This window comes from Anas platyrhynchos, chromosome 2, assembly GCF_047663525.1.
Source record: "Anas platyrhynchos isolate ZD024472 breed Pekin duck chromosome 2, IASCAAS_PekinDuck_T2T, whole genome shotgun sequence".
In the NCBI taxonomy this organism is placed as follows: Eukaryota; Metazoa; Chordata; class Aves; order Anseriformes; family Anatidae; genus Anas; species Anas platyrhynchos.
Window position 1 is genome coordinate 16622257 of NC_092588.1, and position 16927 is coordinate 16639183.

Genomic DNA, 16927 nt, shown 5'->3' on the forward strand with positions numbered 1-16927 from the left:
TAATTCCCTTAAATTTAATTTTTATTCATTTTAGTATCAATCTTCTTTAACTATTTTAATCAAAGATGTATTTGTGTTGGTTGTCTAAGACAAGCTAATCTCTAAAGCTCAGTCTTTTGCAGTTTTTGTCTTTGTCCACTGAACTGAAACTGAAATTACTATTGCAGCACTAAAATCCTCATGTACAAGAAAAGAAAAAACAAACAGCAACAACAGGGTTCTTCCTTTACAAGCCAGACCCTGCATAGACTAATAAATTTTAGTATGTGTTTCAGCAAAAATGAACTCTGTACCTTGTGGTATCAAGCTAGATTTGAGTGATATCTTCAGACCTCTTCCAACCTCAAAGGCATCTTTGCAAAGGTGCCTTTTTCAGAGTTATAAAACAACTTCAAACCATTTATTTAGGTAAATGAAGAACTATGCCACCACAGAAATAAGAGTTTTACAAAACAAGAATTTTCAAAGCAGATAGCATGTCAAAGACTGGAAAATAGGATATTATCCATCAGAGGAGGGTGAAATGATTCCATAATTTATGAGAGGAAAGCTGTTATAACATAGACTAGAACATGTCTTTGGGAAACTACTTCATCTTGAAGCTTAAAGTATCTAGAAAGTGTGTACGGCCATGTTTAGATGGGAAATCGTTTATCTAGGCAAATGCAGTTAGGATTCTAAGATCCTTGGATGGGGTATGCATTAGGAAAGTTTAAAGAAAGACCTGATTCTCAGATCTGTTAGCTAACATTGTCTAAAATAATGTATTTTGAAGCAAGAGTCACCCTGTAATTCAAGTAGAATAAACCAGAATTGGAAAGCACGTACTGTGATCTCAGAAAACATGTTACTTCATGTTAGAAGTAATGTAAATTCAAATTTAGGCAAACCTCTTTGAAAACAATGATTCTGTGAACTGATATTTTGATATGTTTGAATTAGAATGAAATGCCCTGCTAGTATTTGGTGTTTGTGTTACAATAATTTCCATATGAACAAATTTGGAGGGAAGATTTTTCAAGGTATTGTATCATAATAAAATAATTAATTTTCTGCAGAAGTTATTATATAAGTAATCTACATTCTTTTGCTCAGTTATATTAATAGAGATATTAATATATATTAATAGTTATATTAATAGAGAAAATCAAAAAGTGTAATTTTTAGGTATTCAGATTTCTAAATTAATTTTAAATCTTCCTATACATATAAAAATATATACAAAATCATTGGAAAATGATAAAAAGTGCAGTGAAAAATACCATTAAAAATAGTTTACTTCTCCCTACTGTGTGCTTAATAAGGACTGTAATTTTGTTAGTTTTCACGGAATATCAACACACCTATGTTTAGTTAGATTAAAAGTGTTTGTTCTGTGACCACTTCCCTAGAGAACCTGTTCCAGTGCCCTACCACCCTCTGGGTGAAGAACCTTTTACTAACATCCAGCCTGGACCTCCCCTGTTGCAGCTTCATGCTATTCCCTCAGGTCCAATTTGAGGTCACCAGTGAGAAGAGATCGGCAACTGTTCCTCCCCATCATGAGGAAGCTGTAGACTACAGTGAGGTCATCCCTCAGTCTCCTCCTCTCTAGGCTGGGCAAAACAAGTGACCTCAGCTTCTCCTCATATGTCTTTCCCTCTAGACCTTTCATCATCTTTGTAGCCCATCTCTGGACACTCTCCAATAATTTCACATCCCTTTTGTACTGTCATGCTCAAAACTGCACACAGTACTTGATGTGAGGCCATACCACTGCAGAGCAAAGCAGGACAATCATTTCCCTCAACCAGCTAGCAATGCTGTGCTTGATGCATCCCAGGATATGGTTGGCCCTTTTGGCTGCCCGGGCACGTTGTTGACTTCAACTTTCTATTGACTAGAACACCCAGATCCCTTTCTGCGAGGCTATTCATCGACCTCTTGTCCCCCAGTAGCTGTGCATAGACTAGGGAATACCATTAGTTATGTAGAGAAACATACGCCAGTTAAAGGAGCAAATGTACATGTTCTTGTACATTTGTAACTTCCTTTTTTTTTTCCTTGTAACTTCCATTTTCTAGTAATTGTTGCATTCAGAATCTTGTTACTGGAAAGAGAAAACAAACCACATACATGGAGCCAAGATTTTATTGTTAGCCTAACTAAAATTTTAACCTACTAGTCAAAGAATAAAAACTGTGACTATTTACAGTCCATTTAAACTATTAATGGTAACAGTAAATAGTTTAAATACAGATGATTCTGTGATTCTGTGATTCTATTTACTATGGTAGTAGTAAATAGTTTAAATGTAATTTATTATTTACAGTAATGCATTCCTCGTTCAAAATAATACAGGAAAGTCTTATTAATAGTATACCATTTTTTAATACAAGAAACATTGTTAATATTTAATTATTTTCTCTGGTGTTATACGTCTTCCAATGTCCCTCTGGGTTCTAAAGTCAAAAGCACTGGTCTTCATCAAAAAGAAGGAGGGGTGAGAGACATTTACAACAGGTCATCTGCATCCTGAGGCTTTCACCAGGAAGAGTATAATGTATATAGTCCTGAGTCATGTGGTTAAAGTTGCGGCTCATCTTGTTGATTATCTTATCAATCTTTCTCCTGGTTTTCTAGATTCAGTCAACATAAATTATTGCTGTTTCATAGAATCATAGTATCATAGAATAGCCCAAGTTGGAAGCAATCTTCACGAAGATCTGGAGAGATTCCATTAGGAGATTCCATCTCCTGGCTCCAGTTTGTTACAAAGTGCTCAAATATGTCAGATCTTTACTATATGGAAGTCAGAAGCTAGGTCAGAGAATAGTCACTTGACCTTCAGACAAATATTAAAACAAGGTGTAGCATCTCTGGCCAAGGCAACCCCAGAGAAGGCTTTTGCTACTGAGAACAAAAATTGTATTTAATGGGTTACATGCCTTGTTTTTCAAATGTGTTGTATGATGCAAAAATATTAAAAAAATGAATCTTCTTTTTGTGCCATTCCTTGATTTCAGCTTGGGAGCAACAGTACAATTCTCTTGTGATGAAGATTATGTGTTACAAGGCTCAAAAAGCATCACATGTCAGAGGATAGCTGAAGTTTTTGCTGCATGGAGTGATCATAGACCTGTGTGCAAAGGTAAAGAGGAATTCTTATCCTTTAGTGATTTGTTCATTCCATGTCTGTCTACTGCTTGATAGCCAAATCTATTAATATTTTTTAAACACCTGAAATTTTAATCTTAGTGTCCCCACTAATGAGAAAAATACCACCTATACAGTTTGGTATAATATGAACATTGTCTGTGTTTCCATGCACTTTAATTTACTTTGGAACTTAAATAATGAAGTTCACTTCATAAAGAACTGATAAGTATTAAGACTCCACATTTAGTTACAGTTTAATAAGAGATGGATTTCAAAGTTGCAATGATTCAGTGTACAATTAGTAGTTCATAAAGCAGATTTACTTCATTGCAGATTTACTAAGCAAATGAGAAAGATTTTAATCTAACATTGATAAGGACTGTAGAAGTAAGTCTACACCTGGTTTCAACCTTTACCTGTGGATAAAGTGTAAAAAATAATGAAAAATGTAAAAGAATAAAAAGACAAAGTCATACTACTGAATGTAATTGATGTCTGAACACTACGGCAAGAAGTATGATGAATACCTGAATCAAGGAATAAAAACATTAATATACATTTTTATAAATATATATTAGCATATATTATGATACTACTAGTGTGTACATATACATGTACATGTAGTCATGGGTGTAAACACCTAGTATTGAAGAGTACAGTTTATTCACAAAGAATTCTTGGGTATGGGAAGCAAAAGGTACACTTGTATTTCAGGGCTTTAAATACTTGTTGAACTTGTTTAAATACGTGTTGGACTTAGCAATATGGTTTAGTGGAGGACTTGTTAGTGTTAAGTCAGAGGTTGGACTTGATGATCTTGAGGTCTCGTCCAACCTAGACAATTCTGTGATTCTGTGACTTGTTGTAAAGTCCTGAAAGTGAATTTGAGTAGAAGTTTTCAAGAATATGTGAAATATAAATATGTCCAGGAGAGTTTAAGTACATTTAGTCTAATCTAGAGATGGGGTAATGGACTAAGAAGCTTTTCAAAATTTTCCAATCCTTATTTTCTGTGTTTCATAAATGAATGAACACATTCAAAACTAATTCCTGAAAAGAAAATCATCATTAATCTCATATATAAATGAGGCTGCATGACAGGATTTCTTTTCGTGACAAAATGACATTCTAAAAAATGTAGACTTTCACATCCCAGGTAAATGGGAACATAAATTATACCCTAAAATTTACTGTCCTCTATGTGTTATGTGTTTTATAATACAATCTAGTAATGTCATTGAAAAGATACTGAAAAAAGAAAGCATATTGTGAATAGCATTTAATTTAACAATACCAAAATACAGTTGCACACTGTCACTTATTTCAAAAATAAATCTCATAACATACAATAAAGTGTGATCAGCAGCAATTTGGTAAGACTGAGATGTATACATAGCTACTTGAAAGTTTAGAAAGATAGTTCTAAGAGAAAAATAGAAATATAGCTTTTGGAGACTATGGCCTTCAAGCATAAATCATTGTTAAATATATTGCTTTTAACTTTTTTATAAGTTCTTAATTCTCTATAACAGCAGGTATTGAAGTATTTTCATATAAAGGGGTGAAAGTCTTCAGTCCATTTTTTTACTTCTTTACCTTCTGTAACTATATTAAGAACTACACTGTACAATGATTTACAAATCAGATTTGTAAACATGTAACTAATGCTAAAGTAAGCTTTAATACCAAAATAGAAAGAAAGAAAAAAAAAAGCAATATTTTTGTTGGAAACTGAGTTTCTTAAACACTTGTACCTATATGTGAAACTAAAGAGCACCTATCAACTAAATATGTAAGACTATTATTCATAGGTAGAGCACATAATTCATAAGAAGGACAGTGATTCACATTCTTCAGACTTCAAAGCTAGCTGATTCCACCTTAAAAAGCAGAGAACCAATGGTAACAAAGTTATTAGGAATTGATATAATGCCATATGGTGAAAAAGCAGACAGATGGTATAGATATTATAGTATGTCAAATATAAAGTTCTTTAGTGTGTCATTAATTGCTGATTTAACTACCCTTAGTTTGCTGTAATTTTGTTCTTTTGATTAACAACAGGTTTCAAGTAGATTCTTAGATATACTAAAGTATAAACTTTTTTTCTAGACTAATAATTGTGTTCTTTTAGTCCCATGCACAGAGCATACAGTAAACATTTTGAAGTTTTTTGTTTGTTTGTTTGTTTTTTTGCTTAAGTAGAATTAATATTAAGTAGTAACATGAAGAAAGTACCTGCAAAACTATGTGTGCTTGTTGAACTTGCATGTCTGTGCACAAACCATGTAGGCGAACTAATCAATCGTGCATAAATGTTATGTTGTGCAAGAAATTAATATTGTCTTGAGAACTGATGCAGCTTTGCAGATAATGAGGGCACAGGTGGTATTAAAACTTAATCTGTTATTCTTTAAAATGTCTCTTAAAGTGCTACTCTTTATAATTTTTTGTTTCCTATTTGAACAGTACAGCTAGCACTTGTCTTCATTCGCTTACATAAATGTGCACACACCAAAAAACCCACAGTAATGATACATTTTTCAAAAATGGCACATGAATATCAATTATTCAGTATATTAATATACTGTTCTAAACAGGAAGTTTCCAGTTCTATGAGATGCATTTGATTTGACAGCATAAATCCTCATAATTTGTTCTCACAGGGCATATGAGTGACGGAGTGTAACTGCCTGCCAAAAATGAAAGATTAGCTCTCTTTAGGAGTTATCATATAATACCAGCTGGAACTGGCACAGTATCATGTTAATGAAAGTGAAAGCTGGAATGATCCTGCAGTATTTCTGTAAAAGAAATATAACAAGACTTTGAGGAGGAAAACAGATGCATCCCTTCTAAAATATAAGCAAATATGCTTATTATCAACATCTTTTAGACCTTAAGACTAGTTTCCAGGACAATGCTACTCTTGAGTTCTAGCTGATTTCTGAACATTTTGATTTCTCAAAGTGACTATGAGAAACCTGTAAGACACAGTCCTCTGACACATGTTTTTTAGCTGGAATTTTTGAAGATCATAGAAACCTAAAGTTCTGCTGGGGTGGTTTTAATTTGTTGCAAAATAATTCACCTTGTGCTCCAAATCATTAACCCACCAAGATGTCAACTAATAATTAATGAATTCTTTATCTTGGATTAATTGCCTTTATAGTTTATCTACATTTCTTAATATAGAATATCACATATTGGATGAGAATAAGGAAGCAGCCACAGAAACAAAAGACAGAATAACATATGATGAAAGGCCTTTCTCTACCTGTTCAGGTCACTTCTACCACATATAGAATTTCCTTTTTCCAACTAGGTCATCATCTCACATCAGAATTTTATCCTCTTGTACCATACTTTTACAAAAAGACAAACTGTAATGTATACTTCCTTGACAATGTTTTTGATCCAATATTTTTCCCAAAAATGCCAGTCTAGAATAACTTGCAGTTTTATACTGTTAATGTATGTGAAGTGTTATTTACTGATGAAGAAAACATTATTTTTCACTTGAGTTAGGAAAGAATTCAAGTAGAACTACAATTTTCTCTTGCTTAATGTACTTCATATGATAGGTACTTAATTTCTCTAGGGTGCAGGAACACTTTAAACATTCAGTCTCCAATAAAATAATAATAATAATATATATATATATACCTTTTTATTTCTATTTAATGTGTTTCTGTAAAATATAAGATCATGTCTTGTTGTTAGCTAGTGATTCCTAGCAATGATTAGGAAATGTGATATATCAGTATTGTGCAGAAAAATGTATAAATATTTTAAACCTCAGGAATGAAAACAGTTGGTTTTTTTACTTTATGGTTTGCTGTCACTCATACCTTCAGCAAATAAAATAATTCATAGAACCACGGAATCATAGAATCATTAAGGTTGGAAAAGACCTTCAAGATCATCTGGTCCAACCATACCCCCCCCCACCACCAACACCCACCAACACCCACAGGCATCACATCCAGCCTTTCCTTAGACAACCCCAGGGACAGTGACTCCACCACCTCCCTGGGAATTCTAGTGAGTGAAAATATTATACATATGAGGTGCAAATAAATTTCGTAGCATAGTGAAGTCAAAGGGCAAGAGAAAAACAACAACAACAACAACAACACAAACAAACAAACCCAACAAAACAGTACCCTTCCATCCTTCCTGAGAATGACAGAATGATGAAAAATGTTTAAAAGATGACATGAGAGTCTTTGAACAAGTATTTACTTCACACATAATTATAGCTGAAGTGTGTTATTTGAAAGAAGAAAATTTCTGCAGTTGTTAGGTATTTCCTGTCCCAAGAAATTCTAAATATATGTAGTTGTTATAACTTGACTGCTTACATTGATTTGTCTGTAGCTTCCTTCAAGAGAGAAAGTTTAAACACTTCAGGATTGACACCCTACTTATTTATGCCATGGGATTCAATATTCCCCTGTAGGGTAATACTTTGGAGCTAATTTGCAGCTAAGAGGATTACAAAGCCAACTTGCTTAAGCAGAGACAATTATCTACTTTATGAAACTATTTGCTCGTTGATAAATCTCTTCCTCTCATTTACGTTTCAGGAAATGAAACAGATAGATCTATTCACAGTTGGTCGATTAGCCTTTTTATTTTCATGCCTGCCGCTCCTGTTTTCTGCTTGCTTGTTTCTCAGCCTCTGTGAAGCATTTATGAATGCCTCCTTTCATAAGCCTGCTGGCAAGTCAGCAACAAGTTCTGCAACAAGTACAGTATTTTAAGAAAGCTCATCTAATCTGTAGAATGAAAAAGTGTTTTTGAAATAATTCTTTGTATTGGAGAAAACTAAAGGATTATTTATCATTCCATTTATCATTCACATTGTGATCACCCAATTAATAAGCAGGCTACAGAATACTTTGGATTAATAGTTGAACAAGAAACAAACAGTATTATTTATTGCAGTTGGGCTCTGGAAATTTTAGAACACTTTTTTTCTTCAAGTAACATTTTGGTCATTTCATTTCACTGACTAAAGACATTTTTGTAACAAAAAAGAATTTGTGAACTCATTAGGTAGTACCTTTCATCTGATAGACTAAAGCATGCTGTAAATCTCACTTTGATTAATATGGATATATGATCAGAATGTATGTAACAAATATTACACCTTGCCTTATAAATACACTAGCAAGGGCAGCAGTGACAGTGGCATCAGTAGTTGCCAGGTACTGAGATGAGTGCAAGGCTTGTGAGGCCACAAGCCTTGTCAGGGGGATTCTGGTCCCTGACACCCTCAGGCCGTGCATACTGTGTGAGCTGTGTGTGGGGAAGCATCAGCTGTAGTCAGCCGGCAGGTGACCAGTCAGGCAAGAGGGCTGGGTTGGGCAATGCTGGCTGAGTGTGGACAGTTCAAACCATGTGAAGCCTCATAAAACCCACTCCTAGGGAGCACCAGCAACCAGGGCTACAGACACAGGTTGCTGCTCACCTTCTCTGCTCCCTAGAAGGTTTGGGCCGCAGCCCTGGCAGCATCCTCAACACAGAGCAATGTATTAAACACTGCTGTCAGGTACATGGCAGCTAGTAGATGCAGACACAGTGACCACCTGGCAGAATGCCCTGCACTCTACTTCTGTTCCTGTGGCATCCATGGTGAAGGGCACCATGGAGTGGAAGCTCCAATAGAGCCGTAAGAGGAGCACCCATTTGCTCACTCAGCTTCCACTACAGAATAGGTATAAGACCCTGGGTATGGTAGACAAAGGATGAAAGGGTAGAAAAGTTGATGCCAGGCTTGGATCCAGGTATTGATCTTCTGACTCTTCCTGTTTCTCCTCTCATCATTCCCTGCAACTGAATGGATTAAGGATAGCACTGCTTGTTTCTCTGATCCTTTAACCTGTTGTCCCAACACGCTGAAGTCTCTCTTGATTGCCCTTGGATTTCTGATTGAAACTTCACTTCTGCCTACTTGAAAAATTACTAATGGGTAATAATCTGAGGGTTGCACAAGGGAAAGAAGCTTTTTCTTCACATCTCTAACACAGTTCCCAGGGAGGCAGCAAACTTCCCCATGAAGTGGGCCTTCTGTTCCCTTCAGAAAGGAGTCTCCTATGACAACTACCCATCTATTTTATTTTTTTTCCTTGGTGGCAGCTGTTTTGATGCAGGGCATTGGCTGACTTAACCTTGGTGACTCTAAGCCAGATGAACTGTATTCCTTAATTTTGTTTGGTTCCACTTGCAGAGCCTCATACCTATTGCTCAAGAACACCTGGAAAGGTCAGGTAGTCACTGAGGAGATGCTTCTGCTGTACTGGGCAGCAGGAGCACCATTGCCTCCTATCCATCAGGTCGCTGAGTGCATCCAGGTGGAGAGAGGACAGGAAATCCTCCATACTGTGTGTCCTTTCTGCCTGTTGGGCTTCCCTCAGGGAAGGTAGGGAACAATTCCATTATGTCTCCATCTCCAAGTCCCTGGTACTTTCCAACCTACTTACCTCCTCCCGGAGTTGTGTCAGTGAGCACAGGAGTGCCTCTCCCTAGGCACACTTCCCGCAGGTGTGCTCACTATTGCCAACCTGTGCTGGTGTAAGAGTAGGGCACACTGTATAGCCTGGCACTTGGGTAGCAGCACATTCTCCCTGGAGCTCTGTCTCAGAAGTTGCAGTGGGTGCCGAGCTCTGAAAGGCTATAACCTTATGCTGGGCAGATTCCATTGCTCCCTGGTTGAGCTGGCCAAGCTTCAGCACCCTCCCTTGATGAACTGCTGCTGTCGTGCGGATGGGATCACCATGCTCCTGGTGCTCGTGCTCCCTGAGGGCTGCCTTGGTATGTGTGTGGGGCATGGCCACTCTCCACTCTGCCCTAGCCTCTCCGGCCACTCTCAGGACTGCTGGCTCCTGGCAGCTCCCTCCAGTTCTCTCTGTGCAAGACACTAACTCCCCTCCCCCTCCCCGCCTGCCATGATCCTTCACTGTGCTGCAGAATGCATCTGCCCTGTAGCTGATCACCTTGGTGATGAGGTGGTTAATGAAGAACAGGTATATGCAACACTGACTGGGTCAACGGCGGAGCTTGATGAGTTTCAGTGAATGGGACTACATCTGGCTGTTGGAGAGTCACTAGTGGTGATCCCAAGGGCTCAATTCTGAGGCTAGTTCTGTTCAATATTTTAATCAATGATCTGGATGCAGGAGTGGAATGCAACCTCAGCAAGCTAAACTGGGAGGTGCCGTTGGCTCCCTGGAGAGATGAGAGGGCTTGCAGAGGGATCTAGATATATTGAAGCACTGGGAAATCAGTGTCATGACATTCAACAAAGGTAAATGATAGGTGCTGCACCTGTGAAGGAGTAATGCCAGACCCAAGTACGGATAGAGAGCTAGTGAGCAGCTCAGAAGAAAGGGATCTGAGTGTGCTGGTCGACAGCAGGCTCAGCAGGAGTCAGCAGTGTGCCCTGGCAGCCAAGAGGACAAACAGAATTGTAGATTGCATTTAACAGAATAGCCAGCCAGCTAGAGAATGATTCTCTGGCAGTATTTAGCATTGGTGTGGTCTCACCGCGAATACTGTGTGCAGTTCTGGGCTCCACAATATAAAAAGGATGTTAAGATACTAGAGCACATCCAGAGGAGGGCAACAAAGCTGGTAAAAGGGCTGGAAGGCATCTCCTCAGAGTAAAGACTGAGAACACTTATTTTGACTAGTTTGGAGAAATGGAAGCTAAATGGTAGCCTTATTGTTCCCTACAGCCTCCTGAGGAGGGTAAATGGAGAGAGAGGTGCTGATCTCTTTTCCCTGGTAACCACTGATAGTATGCACAGGAATGGCACAAAGCTTTGTCAGTGGAGATTCAGACTAGATATTAGGAAAATTTTCTTGACGGTGAGAATGATCGAACACTGGAACAAGCTTCCTAGAGAGATGCCCAACACCTGTGAGTTTTTTTTCCCAGTTGACTGGCGGCTAGCAAACGTGACGCCCATCTACAAGAAGGGCCGGAGGGCAGACCCGGGAAACTACAGGCCTGTCAGTTTGACCTCAGTACCAGGGAAGCTCATGGAGCAGATCCTCTTGAGAGTCATCATGCACCACTTGCAGGGCAAGCAGGCGATCAGGCCCAGTCAGCATGGGTTTATGAAAGGCAGATCCTGCTTGACGAACCTGATCTCCTTCTATGACAAAGTGACGTGCTGGGTGGACGAGGGAAAGGCTGTGGATGTGGTCTACCTTGACTTCAGCAAGGCGTTTGACACTGTCTCCCACAGCATTCTCCTCAAGAAACTGGCTGCTCTTGGCTTGGACTGGCGCACGCTTCGTTGGGTTAGAAACTGGCTGGATAGCTGGGCCCAAACAGTGGTGCTAAATTGAGTCAAGTCCAGTTGGAGGCCAGTCACTAGTGGCGTTCCCCAGGGCTCGGTGCTGGGACTGGTCCTCTTTAATATCTTCATCGATGATCTGGATGAGGGCATTGAGTGTACCCTCAGTAAGTTCACAGATGACACCAAGCTAGGTGTGTGTGTCGATCTGCTCGAGGGTAGGAAGGCTCTGCAGGAGGATCTGGATAGGCTGCACGGATGGGCTGAGGTCAACTGCATGAAGTTCAACAAGGCCAAGTGCCGGGTCCTGCACCTGGGGCGCAATAACCCCAAGCAGGGCTACAGGCTGGGAGATGAGTGGTTGGAGAGCTGCCTGGCAGAGAAGGACCTGGGAGTGATGGTTGATAGTCGGCTGAATATGAGCCAGCAGTGTGCTCAGGTGGCCAAGAAGGCAAACGGCATCCTGGCTAGTATCAGAACCAGTGTGACCAGCAGGGCTAGGGAGGTGATCGTCCCCCTGTACTCAGCTCTGGTGAGGCCTCACCTCGAGTCCTGTGTTCAGTTTTGGGCCCCTCGCTACAAGAAGGACATCAAGGTGCTTGAGCGGGTCCAGAGAAGGGCGACAAAGCTGGTGAGGGGCCTGGAGAACAAGTCCTACGAGGAGCGGCTGAGGGAGCTGGGATTGTTCAGCCTGGAGAAGAGATGGCTCAGGGGTGACCTTATTGCTCTCTACAGGTACTTTAAAGGAGGCTATAGTGAGGTGGGGGTTGGTCTATTCTCCCTGGTGACAGGACAAGGGGGAATGGGCTTAAGTTGCGCCAGGGGAGTTTTAGGTTGGATCTTAGGAAGAACTTCTTTACTGAAAGGGTTGTTAGACATTGGAACAGGCTGCCCAGGGAAGTGGTGGAGTCACCATCCCTGGAAGTCTTTAAAAGACGTTTAGATGTAGAGCTTAGGGATATGGTTTAGTGGGGACTGTTTGTGTTAGGTCAGAGGTTGGACTCAATGATCTTGAGGTCTCTTCCAACCTAGAAATTCTGTGATTCTGTGATTCTGTGAGTGTTCAAGAGGCATTTGGACAATGCCCGCCAACTGAACTATTCTAATTTCTCATTATAATTTCTAAAATACTTTCACCTACATTTAGTACATTTTTGAAAAATCCACCTTTGCCTCAGTTCTGCCTGAAATGCAGTAATGTAGCTGGACCTCTTAAATGTGGTGCTGATTAAGAATGTCTGTGTATAAATGTACATGCACACCCATATATGCAGATACACATCATAGATAAGTAGCTCTGGAAGTTGTCTTATTATTAATAGCATCTATTTTCATATGACAACTATATGTATTCCCAGAAGATATTTGTCTAATGTTTTTTATTTCCAGGAGAAGTGCTTTTAGATCCTACTTATGCACTCCAGTCCTTTATTAGCCTTTCAAGTAGAAGATTTATTACTAATTCAAATGTGAACCCTTGTGCTGTACTTAAACAACTTTTGTTCAATAGGCTTTTCTCCATAGAGAGCAGGTTAATTCTTCTTTTCCATGGCTTATTGTATACTTCAAGAATACTTTCTCATCTTTAAACTTACCAACAGTAGTTCAGTCAGTCCTTTATTGTTGGTTACATTTATAGACTTACAATATTTTTCATCATTTTCCCAACTGGTCCATGTCTTCCTTAAAATAAAGTTTCTAAGAATTGACTCTGTTTTAGAATGGGCTTTCCCAGCACTCAGTTGACAAGAGGAATTTTTCAGATTTTCACACATTTCTCTACCTATCACTGAAAAGTGGATGAAAGTGTATCATCCACTTTCACTTGTCTTTTCATAACAGTAGGATATTTTTACTCGGGTTACATTTCCATGTCACTGTAACCTCTAAAGTGTTTATTTCTAATGATTTGCTACTTATACTGTATTTATTAATTGACTATACCTGCTTTTGTCTTTTATCCTATACTTGTCTGTATTGGATTGTATCCTACGTCAATGTCATTTTTTTCAGTTTCTCATTTTCAATTCAAATTGTGTTTGTTAATATATTCACAGTCCCTCCCAGCTCTGTGTTAAATGGAGATTTAATAAGTATACTCTATTCTGCCATCTAAGGAGTTAATGACAATACTGAATGAAATCTGACCTAAGTAAACCTCTGTAAACCCCCTCTCAGTTATTCTTTCCTTTTGACAGTAAGAGTGAGAGAAGTCTAGGTTGGAAAGGACCTCTGGAGATCGTCTGATCTCCTATTCTAAGCAGAGAGTTAGATTAGGTTATCCATGGTTGTCTCAAAACAAGTCTAAACTAGATACAGTGAGGGAGATTCTACCACTTCTATCAGCAACCTGTTCCTGTGTTCTTAAGGGAATTTCCCCTAATGAAACTTGTGCTTGCTACCTCTTACTCTGTTTCTGTGTCATCTTTTCCATAACTGTGTTTAGGTACCAGAGGACTGTGATTAGATTCTACCTTGAGTATTCTATCTCTAGGTTGAACAAACCCAGTTCATTCAATCATTCTTCATCTGTGAAGCTCTCCAATGCTTAATCTTGGTGCATTTTCACTGGACCTATTTCAATTTCTCAATCTCTTTTAACCATAAATGGACAGTATGGTAGATGTGGCCTAACAAGTACCACTGAGAGTCATACACTCCTGTAACTGTTTTTCCTCTCACACCTTTATATATTCCCTCCCATTATAATTCTAAAAATTTCCTCATCTAATTGTTTTATCCATGTGATGTTTAATTGAAAGGAAATAAAAATTTGAGGCTCTTGAAGGACACCTCTTTTTGCAGCCTTCTCCAACAGAAATTTCTTCAACAACAAACTGTGTAAACATAGATGTTTTGTATGCCTTTTTCTCACTCTCTTTTTTTTTCTTTGTCTTCACAAGTAAAAACATTTTCATCTTTTAAGCACTTTTTCTTTTTTCTCTTTTCTTTACGTCTTCTACTTGCACATTAAAATCATAGGTACAGATCACATGAACAAAGAGTCCTGCATTCTCTTTCAGCAACAAAACCAAAAACAATCAAATAAACTGTACTGCAGTACAGATTATTATTTTTTTTTTCTTAGACAAGGAGTGAAGAATAAAGTGTGTTTTTAAATTTTCACTGATAAAAGGTACTTCCTGATTATTTATGATTTTGAATTTGATAAATGAAACTGTACTGCATATTATGTGGGAAAATTTATTAATTCAGAACTAACATAACTGAAATGCCATCAGGAAGCTAAACGTGCTACTGTTTATATTGGCAGTAAAATTAAACTCTTCAAGTATACTTTCATTTAAAATTGACTCACCAAAAATCACATACTTCAACAGCTTAACTATGGATGTGATTGTTGCCCTTGGATATTCCTGCTGTTACGCACTACAGATTTCTGAAGTTAAGGAAATCAACACCATACTTCTAAAGAATTTCAAATAAAAGCTTACATTCTAGCGTCTTAAATATCATGCAGTGTCTTAAGTAATGGAGTACAATATGTAAAAATGTTTCCGTTCTTAATTGGAGTGATAACTTATTGTGAATAGATATAATAGCTACTTACAGTGAAACTTCGGGAAGACTCCTCAAAATCTCCATATTTTGAATTTACTTTATAGCAAAGTAAGCAAAGACTCATTACTGTTAGTTTCTTGTTTCTATACTGGAAGTAACTAGCTTAGACAAGAGCAGAGAAAAATATCTGAAACAAATCTGTCTGCTGCTTCCTAAATACTGACAGAAATGACATACTTCGGTGTAATATTAGACAAACATAGATTTAAGTAATATCTCAGAGAGGTGAAACATATACAGGATATCCTAAATTAAAAGATTAAAACATTCTCATGTTGTATCATCAGATAAAGAATGTATTTTCAGTGAGGATGTATAAAATACAGTTTGAAAGATTTTGTTGTACATCAGTAAAGATATAGGCATAAAAGTGAAAGCCTACGAGTCAGTGAGGATATGTCTTCCGTACAAGTATGCTTGTAAAACTTTAAAAACTATGTCCAATTAAGTTTAATGGCTTCTGCAGCCAGACGGGAACACAATATGGATAGTGCTTACTATCTAGACTCCTGATTTATATCTTCAACTTACCTTTGCATAGTTTGACAAGAAGAAAAATGAGAATTGTGTTAAAAATCTATGCAAATGCCTATAAATCTCAAGAGTGTCATGTAAGAACTACTTATTAAGACAGAGCTAGTTTAATTTTTAAATTAATTACTTAATTTGTACGTATTTCTTAATTTAGATGGAGGGTGTTAATACTTTTTAGGAGTCAAGCATGGCTAACAAATAGATTTTCTTTAGCCCTCTGAAGAAATAAGAAAGTGTTACCATCGCCATTTAAGGTATAGAGAGGTAATCGTCTCTATGGCAGAGAGAGATTAAATTTGTTCTAAAACAAGAAAGTATGCCTGGTTCTGAGGGGGACATGACCGTTTCAAACAGACTTGTCTTTTCAAGTGTATGCATATGGCAACACATGCAAGCAATGTAATGAGTTTGTAACTGAAATTAATTTTTTTAGGACAAAGATTATAACTTAATGGAAATAAGGCCACAGAAAATAACTGAGTAGAATTCAGAAATTCAGAATTAGGAGACTGGACGTCCCATAAAGGGAAATTAATATGTTCCATTCTTCAGGGAGACTCGGTTCATGAGACACTATCACTATAAAATCCAGTGCAAAAATGAAAATGAATTTTCATCAAAAAAAATCTCCATGGTAGTCAGTATTTATTTTGCCCCAGCTCATCATTGATTATTTGTTGTCGAGCTCCAAAGTATTTTAACAAGCTATTTCAGAAAGTACATCCCATTATATTCTGTGCCCGGGTATGGCAATGTTATGTCTGCGTAAGTGGAGAGGAAAGTATATTCTCCTTGAGGGAAAGCTAAAATAATTAAATACTAAAAGTACTCTGGGCAAAATAAAAGTAATATATTTTAGGAAATAATCTGGCTTTGGATAAGGGTTAGGATATATGCTTGATATTCACAATTTCTTTATATATTTAGACATCATTTAAATGCAGACATTGAGATGTTTTAAATAGAGATCCTTCTGTTGGCATTCCCAAACAGAGACAAAAGATGGGTGACCTAATAAAGCAAAAGCCTTGAATGAGAAATTCTGAGCTTGTAATTGAATTACTGTGTAACCTGGGCCATCACAGATGTCTTGAAGTACACCTGTCATGGTGTTTTCTACTGTCTGCTGCTGAGCTTCTAGAGATTTTCTTTGAAGAGTAAGCAAGGATTAAGGATTTCAACCAAAATTTAGACCATCTGAAAACAGTCCATAATTTTTAAGTGGGGATATTCTTTCTGCAAAAGTTATGAGACTTTTCACCTCACACAGGTATTGTGAAACTGAAATAATTAGTGTTTATAAATGATTTTTAAATCTTTAAGTAGAAGTCTTGCTAAATGTGAAAAACATGTTTTAATGAAAT

General features: G+C 37.7%; 1 protein-coding gene across 4 annotated transcripts in view; it reads left to right on the forward strand.

Annotated features, from left to right (window-relative positions):
• Positions 1 to 16927, forward strand: part of CSMD3 (CUB and Sushi multiple domains 3) — a 641367-nt gene that overhangs the window by 265173 nt on the left and 359267 nt on the right. For all 4 annotated transcript variants that reach the window (XM_005009295.6, XM_038175100.2, XM_038175101.2 and 1 more), the window contains one exon: positions 3006 to 3130. In XM_005009295.6, the coding sequence (XP_005009352.3) occupies positions 3006 to 3130 (125 nt within the window). The remainder of the gene's footprint in view (positions 1 to 3005; positions 3131 to 16927) is intronic.